Source organism: Cicer arietinum, chromosome 3, assembly GCF_000331145.2.
Source record: "Cicer arietinum cultivar CDC Frontier isolate Library 1 chromosome 3, Cicar.CDCFrontier_v2.0, whole genome shotgun sequence".
Lineage (NCBI taxonomy): Eukaryota > Viridiplantae > Streptophyta > Magnoliopsida > Fabales > Fabaceae > Cicer > Cicer arietinum.
In genome coordinates, this window is record NC_021162.2 from 73,723,703 (window position 1) to 73,738,687 (window position 14,985).

The following is a 14,985-nucleotide window of genomic DNA, read 5'->3' on the forward strand; positions in this document are numbered from 1 at the left end:
TATATATATACACACGAACACTTATATACTGAACATTAATATTTTTAAAAACAATTATATAAAATGACAATATTTTGTTAAAGTTAGTTCATGTATTCCGTTCACAAATGAAAATATTAATTACTCAAATTAACTGAGAGAGTTAACATTTGCAACATATGTTTTTATATACAGATTGATCAGAACTTATACTTGTGATTATTTTTTTGTGTAAAAAAGAATAATGGTACACACTTCATGCGTCTCTTAACTATTTAGTCACGAGTATCCACTCTACTCAATGTGTATATAAAACATATTGAAATGAAAATATATTCATTGATGAGCAAGTGTGTAATTAAATGTTACCTTTGATACGTTTAATGACTTTGGTAAGAGATTTCTCCCAACCAGAAGACTGGGTATCCACTCTCAGTATACAGGTCTAAGGAAAAAAACATACATATACAGGAGTATATATCTTAGCATACCAAAAAATAGTAAAGAAAAATGTTGAAAGTTGAAACCAAACACAATAAGAAAAAGGGCATCATTTGTGTACCATGTTTCGATATGATTCCATGAAGAAATGAGAGATTAAACTAGACAAAGTCTTCAGTTAATGTGCTGTTTATAGCCTCTATAATGTTTGTCACTTTGAGGTAAAATGATTTGAGGACATACATTATTTATAGGATTTAATAACGTCGGTGAAGTAATTAACAATAATGATCGTCTTAATATTGTATGGAGCAATTTAATGGACATGAAAACATTATTTTTAATTTCCAAAATAAGGGATTTCGAATCAACTTAAAGTTAAATAGGTATGACAAATTGATATAGTATATGTACTAATTATTTACTAGCTATTTTTGTCAAGTGTATTAATTTTACATTAATCAAAAGTAACAGATAAAAACAGACAAAAAAACAAAGTGACAGATAAAATATATCGGAAATACTTTCGAAGAAATGGTTTTTCTAACGTGTAACCTATCCCGAAGTTAAACTCATTAATTATTTACTTTTATTATTAATTACTTAGTTTGGATAGAAAAATATAGATCACATGAAAGTAAATTTATAAAACAATTAGGAAAATTGATATAATTAATTAGAAAAATGAATAATTAAATAGACTTATTGTGTTTTAGGTTATACAAAAACATAACGTAAGAAAGGAAGATCAAGTAGTAAATGATGCATCATTGGTCACAATTTCATGTGTTTAAACATGAAAATCCATTTAAACCTTATTACTCCACCAAAACGGTATTAGTCCCTGATTTATTTGTTTACTCGTAATAGTAGCCACCAAACATGGAGTAAATTACTCCACAACTTCATTACAAAAAAAAAATGCACATCGAGGAATAAAAGCAGCAAATGTAATAATAATCATGGTTTGGTTTTGGAACAATGGATTTTTCCAGTCATCAAACTAGCCATATTGACACGACTCTGCTGAAAATACGATTGCTCATTTTATAACTAACATATTATGCATAAAAGCTTTCCAATGGTTTAATTGACCACACAGATCAATGGATGAAACAAAGCTTTCTGGTTATACACGGGAAAAAAATAAATTGCAAATGTATTGAACCTACGTTCGTTTTTTTCGAAGACAAATGAAACAATACATACTAAAGCCAAGTAAAATTCTAAACAGGGCAACCATATCCAAACATAGGAAATCATAATCTCTAAACTCAACTGAGCTTCATGCAGCTCATGACTAACAGTAACTAACCCTGCAACACAAATAAATAAATAGTTAAGAGTCTGCATCTGAAATCCGTCCTCGGTAATTTAAAATGCTGAGTTCCTGAAAATAATTATTCACTAACCTTGTTAGCAATGTTGTTTGAGAGCCAGTCAAGTCCTTCATAAAGTCCTTCACCAGAGGTGGCACATGTGCTCTGGATATACCTGCACGTATAGAACATGTAGATGATGACAATGGATAGGGTAGAAGCAAGGAGAGAGGTGAATACAAAGACAAGAAAACGATTGACAGCATTTTAGATTACCAGTGACGCTGACGAAGTGAATGAAGACCAAGCTTATCAGTTATTTCCGCAGCATTCATAGCATTTGGAAGATCTTGTTTGTTTGCAAAAACTAGAAGCACAGCATCTCTCAACTCATCCTGAAAATATTATAACCATACAAAACAATCACAAAATCAAGGTATACGAAATACGTCTCTGTAATAAGCCAATTTCTCATATTCTTTCATTGAGGATATATTTTATTACCTCATTTAACATCCTGTGCAGCTCATCCCTAGCTTCAACAACACGATCTCGGTCATTGCTATCAACCACAAAAATAAGTCCTTGTGTATTTTGGAAGTAATGTCTCCACAAAGGACGAATCTAGTAAGAAAAGCATATTAATGGTCACTGCTGGAACTTTTAAATAATTCAGAGATAAGAGTATATAGCTAGAGGTCAGTGGTAACGTGATTTAAGCCAAAAATTAAAGCCAATCCATGTATGCAATAGGCTAAGACTAGCTACAGTATTGAACCCAAGCAACATTCATTAAGAGAAGAGTAGAAGATGCCTATGTATAATTAGTTTAGGATTAAATATTGTTGTGCATTAAGTGGGTTAAAAGTTCCACAATTTTAACAAGTCATCCGATGTTACTAGTATTAAAAACCAAACACTCTTAATTCAAATTCAAGATGAAAACCCCAATGGACAGTATAATCAGTTGATCACTGGAGTAGATCAAAAGTAGGCGCTATGGTTTATAAAATTGATAGATGTCCAAATGGATTGTACAATTAGAACTACTTGAATAAACATCATTCCACAATCAATCACGTGCATCTCCAAACAAAATATGCATCTTGGCCCATATTGAATCACAATGGAGAGGAGTACCCAGTACATACTAGCATGTTTGATTGCTTGGTAAATGGTAACAGATTACCAATCTTGGGATTTAGATTTTCTCCCAGATTAGGAACGAACCTGACAGCAAGGCAAGAGAACTCAAGTCTATTGACAGTTCTCCAAATATGAGAAATGAGTGAAATGACAAATACGACGGTGATCCGTTGGGTACAATGTCTGTCATTAATGCAAGGGTTATCCAAAATAGGCCTCACGAACAAGTCAAGAGGCCTATTGGTTCGAACTTGGGAGTACATTTACTGCAAGGGAGGAGCCAGGAGTTCGATGTAGGAGGGCTTTTTATTTTGACAAAAGGGAGGCTTGGTTATAATTTATGAATTACATATATATAATTATTTATATTTATTATTTTCATAATATAATAATTATTACAGATTCTATACTTGTTCCAAATTAACAAAAATATAAAAGTGAAGTAATTCCTTTTTTTTCTTGTTGTAAGAAGTTCGCTCTCATTTTTTGCAGTAAAGCTCTCTTTTTTTAAGTTACCAAGTAGCAAGGGCAATAAGAATTAAATAGTTCTCGGTCATAGTCGAGAATTCATCATCCCAACAATGTAGTTTCACTATTAGTTTGATTGGTCATGTTGTGAGGAAGGTATGCTATACACTACTGCTAAAAAATAAAAAGTCAGCAGGGGATCAAGCCCCAACAAAATATAGATAATGCGGTTCTGCCCCTGAATTTACTAGATGATTTGTAGAAAGCTCTGGTCTACTGATTGTATTACTTAGGAAATGCGTTGGTTAGCATAAATTATATAGTTGTTTTCTGTTATACAATGAATAATGTAGGGGAATGTGACTGAATCGAACTCCTATTCTTTTCCTATGCTAACTAGTTTGATAACTTCCTTCTCTTCTCATAGATCTGGGGTCTTTATCCCTATAATCCTTTACCTCTTATTTCAGCCATAATATGAACAGATTTGCCAGAGCAATTTCAGCCAATGACCACCTACCAAAATCAACTAAAGCATTTCTAATGGGTATTTCCTTCTGACATCAACACATACGCGATGTACCAAAACACACATAGACACATATAGAAATACCTTGTCCTGACCACCAACATCCCAGACAGTAAAGCTGATGTTCTTGTATTCCACAGTTTCCACATTGAAACCTACACCAAATCATGTACAGTATCAAATTTCGCACTCATTTTAACCATTGATAAAAGACATTGAAAAGACCAACACTGGGATTAGTTAAAAACTCAGGCCTCCTTTACTTTCTAAAATCATTTCTAATTCTCATTAAACTATAGAAAATAAACATCCGGAAACAATGAAAACTATGTTTTGACATTTTTCAGAATTTTCCTAAATATTCAATTTATTTTAAAATGCATTTTCAAAAAACTTACGTAATAACTTATCTAATGTTTATTTTACCAATGGAAATAGAAACATGGAACACCTCAAGTAAACGAGCCCTTAGAAATGTTCCATGTATGATTCGATTAGTGAGTTTGGCAAAATCATTGTGGCAACGTGATTATGCCAAAAGTAATGCAAGCATGCATGTATCCTTCTATTATCCTTAATATTGTTTATAGAAAGAAATTGTAAAACAAGAATAATAATAAATCGATAAAGAAATTAAATAAATAAAAAAAAGAAACTTACCAATGGTGGGAATGGTGGTGACAATTTCTCCAAGCTTGAGCTTATAGAGAATGGTTGTCTTACCAGCGGCATCGAGACCCACCATAAGTATACGCATCTCCTTCTTCGCAAACAATCGGCTGAACAGCTTCGTGAAAGATAGACCCATTTTCAACTATTCTGAATCAATTCACAACACAAACACATTCATTTCATTCAATGCTGAAAAGCGAAAATATTAAATTGAAATTGAAATTTAAATCGTAATATGAAGACACGCATCAACGGATCGTAAATTATAATTCAGATCGGAGAAATTGGAATGAAGAAACAAAATGAAAAGAGTAGATCCATCATCCATGTAACGTTTCAAGATTGGAATAATGAGAAAAGATAAGGAATGGAAATGGAGAAGAACTTGCCTTTCAGATTTGAGAAAGAAATTATTTTTGTGGTGAAATGAGAGGAGATCTCTTCTTCTATTCGTGTTGTGGTTGGTTTTGGTGTTTGCATAAAATAACATGCGATTTTATTTTGAGATCTTGCCTTAAAAGCTTCATTTTTATCTTTTTTTTTTTTTTTAAACTTTCCCGTATTATTGTTCCACCATTTTTAATTTCATAATATTTTTTTTTTTTTACTAATTAATTTCATAATTTTCACATTCTACATTTTGGTTTATAAACGAAATGACACGTGCAAATGTTTTTTTAAGGAAAAAACAGGGCTATAATTGTTTGATTTTAGCTCAATTTTTACTTTTAATTAAATGTTATAACAATTTGTATATCATACTAATATTTCAAAAAACATTCAACAAATAATATAAATGATCGATATTTTTTTATTTTTCTACAATAGTTTAAACACAAACAACTTTAAAAACAAAGTAATAAAAATCTATCTATATAATCAATGTCTTTAACTTATTTCACATACAAAGTAGTTTGTATAGTCGGTATAATGCGATATTTCGATTAAATCTTAACGTTTTATGACAGTAATTCGAGAAAATTTTCAAACTTAAATAATTGTAGGTGTAATTTAATATATTTTAAAGACTAATTATGCAAACAAATATAACTTAAAGGGATCGAATTGAAAAGAAAAGAAAATTTAAATAATATAAACGAAAACTGAGTTAAATTTAAAGGATTAAAAGTGTATTTTTGTCATTTAACAATACATTCAAAAAATTAAAATTTATAATTTTTGTTAAAGTCAGAAATAAAGTTTTAGATGAAATAGTTCTGGACGTCCTTTATATTTCACAAAAGTAACAATTTAGTTTTTTTTAACACTTAAGTCTTATAAATTTAATTCAATTTTTGTTTATATCATTTAACTTTTTATTTTTTCTATTTAGTCAATTAAATTATATTTTGTTTTTGCTATTAATCTTTGTGTTTTATTAAATTACGCATACAATCAGTTGAATTTTAACGAAGATAAGACAAAATAAGTAAAATGTAATCTAGAATTATTTCAATCATAATTTAAACTTATAAATAATCATATTTAATAGTATATTAAAAAAATATAAAAAATATTAAAAAGTAATTTAAATATAGCAAAAATTTGTTTCAACTAAAATTCAAACTCCTAAATTATTATTTTTTTCTTTGAAAAAAAAACGAAAAAGAAAAGAGCTTTTTAGTGTTTTAAAAAAATTTGTTCGTCGGACTCTTTTGTAAATTGTTGTTTGAAAAATCGAATGTGTACTGGTTTGAGTATCCTTTGGATCACACTGACATGAATTGGAAATCTCATGTCAAATTTGGATGCGTTTTAGACCAATTTCAAACAAATTGTTGCGTATGTTATTATGTAGAATAGAGTGAACTATATTTATCAATTTTACAAAATATATCATTTTTATCAAGTTATTTCTTCAATGGATTAACATTTTCAAAATGATAGATCATGGTTATTTTATCACATCCAAGGCCGTTTTGTCATAGATAGAATAGATTGGTGTCACAATCGCCTCCAAATTGTAGAATGTGAAGCTTGGAGTTTGTTACAAGTACTTCAATGGAGTATGGCGGTTGGACTCATAAATGTATTGTTTGAATTAGATTGTAAAACAAGTATTAGATTCCACAATATAAAATCTATTCGAATATATTATAGGTCAATTATTGATGATTGTAGAGTCATACTAGCTACTACAATTTTCAAGTTGTTTTTACTAATGATAGTGTTCATGCATTTGCACAATCTGGTATCTCTTATGCTCTTAGTCTTCGCAATTATTTCCATCTTCCTTTCAATTGTATTATGATTTTTCTGAACTATCATATGAGCTAATTTCATTTGAGTAAAAAAATAATGATAAATATTCTATTATTTTTTCATTTATATTGAAATAAAAAGATAATATATTAAAAATAATAATTAAGAAAAAAATTGAAATACGAATTAAACAAAGTTTATGTAGTTTTACATTTTAAAATAAAATTACTAAAATTGATTTTGAAAAGAGTATTTAAACGCTGAAATCCAAAATTAAACCAAACAAGTCCATAGGAAAAGCACCCTAAATAATATTTGAAAAATTCGTCACAATTACTTTTTTAAAATATTACACCATGTTTTTATACATAAAAGATTAAGTTCCCCTTTAGTTAAGATCTTTTTAAAATATTATTTAGTCTAACTTTTTTCTTATTACAAGAAGAGAAGTCGAAAATAAGTCGGGGGTAAACATTCCCTCAACCTACATTAGACCAATGTTTTTAAAAATAATTAGAGTATAAGCTTTTTAAAAATGTATTTAGCTTGACAAAAAATGTAAACTAAAAATAACATGCTAGAAACCAACTAAAAAACTTTTTAGACATTACAACCCCCAACTTATTTAAATAAGTAAATATAATATAATATAATATAATAATTATTGTTGTTATTTCAATAAGTTTATAACGTGTTAAAATTTTATTCTTTTTAGAATAAAATATAAGTAGAAAAAGTATTTAAAAAATTTGATGTATTTAATTAAAAATTACATTTATTTGTTTAAACCACATTCTTAAAATAATTACATTTATTTTTTTATACTATTATTTTGTCATCACAAACTAATTCTTTTCAATTTTTACTTTCATATCAAAGTTCATACTTTTAATGTTGCTACATATATTTATGATTTATTTGCTTAAATTAATTATATTTGTCTCACTTTATTAATTTAAATGTTTGTCTTATTTCTTTAATTTATATTTTAAAATTAAAAAAACTCGTGATTATAACATCAATCAATCACCTTCGTTTTGATGCTAGAATTATTATCTAAAGTCAATGTTATTCGAAACAAAACTCATTCCTATTCCCAACACTTGAAGTTAACACAGACTAAACAATTATACAAACACAGGCTAGATTGGTTCCACAATCAAATTCTTATTGACTATTAGCAACTCAGCATGTGTTAACTACATTGTCCTTATAATACTGCACACATCTAAGTATCTAACAGCAAAGTGCTGAATATACACAAAACATACATCAATGTAATCAATTGCACAAGGGAAATGCTAATCTATCGTTCAACCAGACGACACGTCAGTTAGCGCCCCCCAGTCATCCTTTCAGCCTTCTCCCCACGCTCACCTGAAAATTCCCATATAAAACTTGAGCATATTTACGACTACACAAAAATGTATCTATTTCGTTTTTAGACAAATCACGGAAGCAGAAAGTTACCTGTGCGAATTCTTATCACATCACACACAGGGCTCACTGCACAATTAAAGTTCTATTAGAAATATAATTCCAAATTGAGGCTAGTAGTTTTTTTTACCTCCTCAAAATCTTCCATTATGAGAACTCGGGCATTTTAGATAAGATAGAGGAAATATGGATCAAGAATCATGTCATTATATTTTTAGAAATTTGTGTTTTCCAATTTTCAGAAGGATATTCACAATTACCAGAAAAAATAACGATTAAAAATGTTTTTGATTCCCATATAAAACGGCACAATGCATAACAATGCCCACATGTATAAAAGAAAGCTGCTGATAGGGTAACTAGTTAGCTAGTTAGTCAATTATTTAGTTTTGGGGGATTAGGATACTAAGAGATATAAACAGTGTTGCCTATAATAAAAAAGAGAGGGTGAGAGCCTGAGAGGGACTGTTGGCTAGTTATTTATGAAACATTTTAATAAAATATCAGGTTTGCATCAGCTGTAAACAGACCACAATGTATAATTCACAGCTAGAAAAAGTAGCTTTAGGCCTTACAGAAAATTTTGCCATCACCAATCTCCCCAGTCCTTGACTCCTCAATAATTTTGTCTATTACTGCATCAACCTGAAGAAATGTATGATGCATATCAGAGATGCTGGAAAGAGCAACATTTTGTTTATCCTTAAAGCAGGATGAAGTTTTATTCAAGGGATGTCAAAAAATATTAATGTGACTAATAAATCAAACACCATTGAACTGAAAGTGCCTATTCAAACTTCTTCAGCCATGTCCGTTGTTGTCAAAAAAAGAAAACTGCTTTTTTTAATACTTTGAAATTCAAACAATTGGAAACAATGACCCAACGCTAATGGGATTATCTTATCCAATGAAAAGTTTGTGCTTTACTCTCACCAATAGGTCTAGCCATGAAACCTGATGCTGAGAAGACCCAAATCTGTCTACTGACATTGTCATATTCATTATTTATAATATTAGACATTTCAAAGCAAATTTTTAGAAAGTATGAGGCATTATGAAGCAAAGCAGGAAGGCAGGAATTTAACAACAAAACAAGTTTTATTGATGTTTCATAGAACAAGGTAATTTGGAAATTAAGGGCATACTCCTAGAACTGCAAATTTTTTCCCCAGTCCACTTTTTGATTGATATATTACATGAACAGAAAAGTACAGAATCAATTATAGCACATGATGCCAGTAAAACTACTACCAAATGTCAACACACCTGGTCTTTTCTCACCACTATTTCCATTTTAATTTTGGCAACAAAATTGTCTTCAGAAAATTCAGAGCCTGTGAAGAATACACCATAATAAAAGACAAATATGTAAATCTACATATCAATCCCAAAGGAAGAGAAAAATGTACGGCTTGAACTATACATAATTAAACAAAAGTTACAAACTTAAAACACAGCTAAAGTTGGCTGGGCACATCCCACAGGCCTAAATTTGTGTGTATTTTAGTAAATCTACAAAAAAGTTAAGCCTTTTTTTTAAGCAACAAATTCAAATAAACTCCTCTAAACTAGTTTAGTTATAAAAAAATTGCCTTTAAACATGTATGACAACGGAAAAAACTCCTCTAAACTCTTAACACAATTTTGTCTCAGAAGTTAACAAGGGTGTATACACCATTTAACTTAGGTGGGTTAAGATCAGAATGCCTTTAGATTAAATTAAGGGTAAATACAAATTTGCTTTGCAGAAGCCTTATTCAGTTTTTAATTTACTTTTAGTCAGCGATGTACATACCTCCCTGCCTCTCTTTTGAACCACCCTGAGCACCAAACCCCCTGACATCAGATACAGTGACACCACGAATTCCCATTTTCAACAAAGCCTTCAAAATTTGAAAAAAAATATAAAAATCAATATCAGCATATGTCAGCTAGTAAGTATGATAGCACAAATACAATCCCTACTTAAATGACATATATATATATATATATACAGTATTTGCTAAAAATCAGTTATTCGAGGATAATGATTGATGAGCCCATTCTATAGGAGTTTAATATTTGCTTTGCAGAAGCCTTATTAATAGAATATATTTTCAGTTTTTAATTTACTTTTAGTCAGCGATGTACATACCTCCCTGCCTCTCTTTTGAACCACCCTGAGCACCAAACCCCCTGACATCAGATACAGTGACACCACGAATTCCCATTTTCAACAAAGCCTTCAAAATTTGAAAAAAAATATAAAAATCAATATCAGCATATGTCAGCTAGTAAGTATGATAGCACAAATACAATCCCTACTTAAATGACATATATATATATATATATAAGCAGTATTGGCTAAATCAGTTATTCGAGGATAATGATTGATGAGCCCATTCTATAGGAGTTTAATGAAAAACTACTGCAGTACTTTCACTTATATAGCACAGAAGTATTCGTAGTAACAACAACTTCATCTATGAACTGTTAGAAATCTATTGTGTGTGAAACCTTTGGAAGTAGAAAATATGAAAGATGCTGAATGAAAATCAATTGAATGTGTGCTAACCAAATGCAAACTAGCTAACAGAATAATTTACTGGCTTTGAAATTAATTAACTAACACTTCAATACATTACAAAGATACATAATAAATTTATATACAACATGTGTGCTAACAGAATAATTAATTTACTTTGCAACTAATGAACTAACATTTCTATACATTACCCTGAGGTACATAATATTTTGTTTATAAAATTTATATAAGACATGTGTGCTAACAAAATGCTAACTAGCAGAATGGTTAACTGATTTTGCAACTAATTAACTAACACTTTCAACTTTCTATACATTACACAACATGTGTGACTAACTAACAGAATAGTTAACTGACTTTGTAACTAATCACTTTATTACATTGAGTGCTAACTAACTAACTAACAACCAAATAACCAACTAACAAACTAACTAGCTAGTAACTAACTAATTAACTAACAAACTAACTAACAAACTAACTAACTAACTAACTAACCAACTAACTAACTAATTAACTAACTAACTAACTAACAGAATACTTCTTTTTCAAAAAAGTTAACAGAATAATCAACTGACTTTGCAACCAATTAACCAACAGTTCTATACAGCAAAAAAAATCTAATGCAATGCGTAGCTCAACTTTAAGAAAGCATACATATCAAAGACGATGATGCATCCAATTCAGTGAAATTACAAGAATCACCGCATATTTTACACATGCAAAAAATAAATACCGATGAAAAAGGAAAATGTCTTACCGAAGAAACATGAGGGATTCTCCAGGGTCTATTCATCATTCGACAAGAAATTCAACAGCATAGTTAAAAAAAAGAGAAAACATAATTAGATATCAACAAAAACTGCATTCAAGAATCAAATGATTACACATTAATCTTTAAAGAAAAGTGTTATAACCTGACAATAGCTTCAACTTTGTAAAATTTGGATTCTGGAACATAGCCTAAAAGAGAGCAAAAAACAGAAAAAGATTTAGTAACAAGATATGTGCATCATAAATCTTGATAAACGTAGCTATAGAAAAAAGCATTTGCAATTTCGCACCAGGATTATTCTGTGCTCTAACTTTGGGAAGAATCGCTGCATTTCCTTTGCTTTTTAGAACCACATTCCGCTCAGGACAAACTCCGAAACGCTTGCGAATCACGCTGAAACTTGAAAAGGGAATTTCAGTTTCTTTGAGTTGAAAACTCGCAACGTTGAACACGTTAGTACTCGCGATCAAAGCCATCACTTCTCACTTCTTTCTCTCACTCACTTGCTTACTCAGTCACAGAAACAGTCAAATTCAATGAAGTTAGTTTCCTTTTTCATGATATATATAAGCGGTATAAGATGAACAATTTGTAAATAGAAGTTGAAGCCCAAACCGCAGGCCCAATTCCAATTATTTTATGTTTTAAGGCAATTTGAACCCACTCCTACAATTTAACTCATACACCCTATAGTTTTTTAAAAATTTAATTATATTTTTGTCATTTTTATTTTTCTCTGGTGAAATTTTTTGGAAACTCTCAATTCCCACAAACTACAAAATTTTTGGTATATAATTTTTTTGAATTGTTTTTTTTTTATATAAATAACATACTAAAAATTTTAGTATCAATAAAAATACGGTATAAATATAAATTTTGTGAATGCATATGTACACTAGATTTTTATTTTCGGCATATTATTTATAAATCAAAATCTTAATATTATAATTTTTGATATGTCATTATAAACTTAAAATTTCAATATTTTTTACTAATATAAAAGTGATCAACTATTTTAAAATTTGATAATTTTAATTGTCTTTTTTTATTTAATTAAAAAAATAACGATTTAACATATTTTAAATAATGTAACTTAGATTAGATTAGATGATGTTAAATATAAAAAATGTAATAACAGTCGAATATAAATAATTGCAATTATGGTGGAATTTTAAAATAATGAAACTAATTTTGTGAATCATGAAAATAGGAGATTAAAGAATGCAATTTTGCCTTAATTTTTCTATCGTCTAAATTAGATAGTCTATTTTGGGAAGTTTAGAAAAAAATGCGGGGTATTGTCGTGCGGAAATTGGGCCGGGCCCATTTCAATATGTTTGTTATTTAACGGAAAAGAAAATGAGAGGGAGCGATAGTTTGTTGTGTAAGATGAGTGATTTGGTGTATAGAATCAGCGTAGCTAAGGAGTGGGAGGAACTGCAGAACAATGGATTCACTTTCGGTGGTGAACTTGACAAGTCCTCTGGTTTCATCCATCTTAGCAAACTTGATCAGGTTTAATTTCATGTTTTTGTAATGTTTGATCAAATTTAGTGAATTTAAAATTCGCTTGATTCCTTTGGATTGTGAATTTCTACAATCATTTTTTATTGCTAATGCTGTTATACGATTTTATGATTGCAGGTTCGGTCAACGCTGGATAATTTTTTCTTGAATAGTAAAGAAGAACTATACCTGCTTCAAATTGATGCTAAAAAGGTTTGCACACACTCTCTTATGCTTGTGTTTTTGGTAGTGAATAAATAATTAAAAACCATGCTTGTATTACTGCTTTGTACCTTATTAATGGTAGTGATGAAGATTGAAAACTAGGCACCTTGACTCTTAGTAGGAACTAGGAAAATATAAATCATAAAATGGTTATAACCTAATAACCTCACACCAGTAATAATTTGAGAAGTTGAATTTATTGAATGTAATCAATTTGTTAGAGTAGTGTCGGTGTCTGCTGACACATTTATTGAAGTTTCAGTGCTAAGGAGGTTATAACTGTTCTGATTCTCTAAAAGTGTACATTACCTTGGTTGTTACTTGTTACAAGAATCTGATCTGATTGCCATTGGAAAATGGAGGATTTTGGAGGATGAATAAATAATATCTGCAATGAAAACACTTTCATTAATGATTCAATGAAATAGAATTATTAGAATAAAATAAATAAGCAAAGCATAGCTACTTATTATGATGCTGCTTTATTGTCTTGCTAATTGTGAAGTAATATTTTCTATTCTGCTGTGATATCCTCTTAGCTTGGCGATGGTTTGGTGTATGAAATTGTGGATGGTTCAAATAGCTTCCCTCATTTTTATGGCCCATCTAGAAGCTTTATCCCTCTCCCCCTAGACACGGTAACAAAAGCAGAGAAGCTGGCTCGCTCAAATGGCCGGTTCAGTTGTAGTTTGCTTGATTAAGTATTCTGCTGATCAGATGTCTGTCAATATCTTGTTATGTCATACTTCTTTGTAATACGCGCGTGTGTGGAATGTGAATGTTTGTTGCCTACTATCAGCCAACTATCTCTGTAAGGGACAAACCTTGATCATCCTTTTTTAATGAAGCAGATGGAATGATGAGTTGCTGACATGCTACTGTTGAAATTCCTAGTGGCTTGACAACCAATGATTTTATTGTACTATTTTATGTATATCTCGAATTCTCAATCAACATGTAACTCTTGTTTATACCCTTTTTTGCATCACAAATTTCGTTGGTTGCAAAAATGAAGATTTAACCCCAAAACCACACAATGTTGATTCTTAGAATGACAGGGTGAAGAGTATTTGGGTACTGGGATATCCTGCCACAATGGCTGGGGTTGTCGGGTGTAAATTCCCTCAGTGGTGTTTGTGATCGCTATTCACCACCCACAACGATTGTTATGGTTGCTATCACAAGAGAATCCCTGCCGTGGCAGCTTACATTTAGAGATGAAAATCTTGTACATATACGTATCTAATTATGCTGTATACCATCAAGGACAACCTCATTGCCAACTATAAAAAATGACGAATTATGTATATTTAAGGGGAGTGGGATGTGCAGCTAGTACATTTGAAAGCATAGTATTGTAGAAAAAATTAAAGAGTAGTTCAGGATGTGTTAAATCATATTGTCTTTGAGAATTTATTAACTTGGAGCAAAATATCTCAGAATTTAACTCACTTCTTGTGTTCTTGATTTGAACGAGGTAGTAGGACAACAAAATAAATTCTCACAATTTGAAAAACCAAGACATGGGAGGGAGAAAAAAAATTGGTCATAAGAGGGAGGGAAAATAAAAATGGGCAATCTAAAAAATAACAATTTGTGTAATCTAAAGTAATCGAGTTTCTTTTCCCACCTCAATGTTATCTGCATTGGCTAATTTAGAGATGTATTTAAAAACTTTTGAATTGACTAAATCAAATGTGTATTTTAGAGGTTTTTGAAAACAAATGCGGTGAGAAAAGAAACTATGAAAATAATATATGCAAAT

At 30.2% G+C, this 14,985-nt stretch overlaps 3 protein-coding genes across 3 annotated transcripts; 1 reads left to right on the forward strand and 2 right to left on the reverse strand.

Moving 5' to 3' along the window:
* Positions 1-1,444: 1,444 nt before the first annotated feature.
* Positions 1,445-5,080, reverse strand: LOC101508206 (ADP-ribosylation factor). Its single transcript, XM_004494392.4, has 7 exons — positions 4,944-5,080; positions 4,543-4,701; positions 3,967-4,037; positions 2,244-2,363; positions 2,016-2,134; positions 1,833-1,914; positions 1,445-1,736 (listed from the first exon to the last, which is right to left on the reverse strand). The coding sequence occupies exons 2-7, from the start codon at positions 4,688-4,690 to the stop codon at positions 1,731-1,733; spliced, it is 546 nt and encodes a 181-aa protein (XP_004494449.1). The 5' UTR covers positions 4,691-4,701; positions 4,944-5,080; the 3' UTR covers positions 1,445-1,730.
* Positions 5,081-7,903: 2,823 nt separating this feature from the next.
* LOC101508531 (nitrogen regulatory protein P-II homolog) lies at positions 7,904-12,035 on the reverse strand. Its single transcript, XM_004494393.4, has 8 exons — positions 11,779-12,035; positions 11,632-11,677; positions 11,475-11,502; positions 10,328-10,415; positions 9,460-9,527; positions 8,769-8,838; positions 8,227-8,262; positions 7,904-8,133 (listed from the first exon to the last, which is right to left on the reverse strand). The coding sequence occupies exons 1-8, from the start codon at positions 11,963-11,965 to the stop codon at positions 8,090-8,092; spliced, it is 567 nt and encodes a 188-aa protein (XP_004494450.1). The 5' UTR covers positions 11,966-12,035; the 3' UTR covers positions 7,904-8,089.
* An 811-nt stretch (positions 12,036-12,846) lies between these two features.
* LOC101509062 (uncharacterized) lies at positions 12,847-14,191 on the forward strand. Its single transcript, XM_004494395.4, has 3 exons — positions 12,847-13,004; positions 13,134-13,208; positions 13,760-14,191. Exons 1-3 carry the CDS (start codon positions 12,849-12,851, stop codon positions 13,919-13,921), a joined length of 393 nt encoding a protein of 130 aa, XP_004494452.4. The 5' UTR covers positions 12,847-12,848; the 3' UTR covers positions 13,922-14,191.
* Positions 14,192-14,985: the final 794 nt, after the last annotated feature.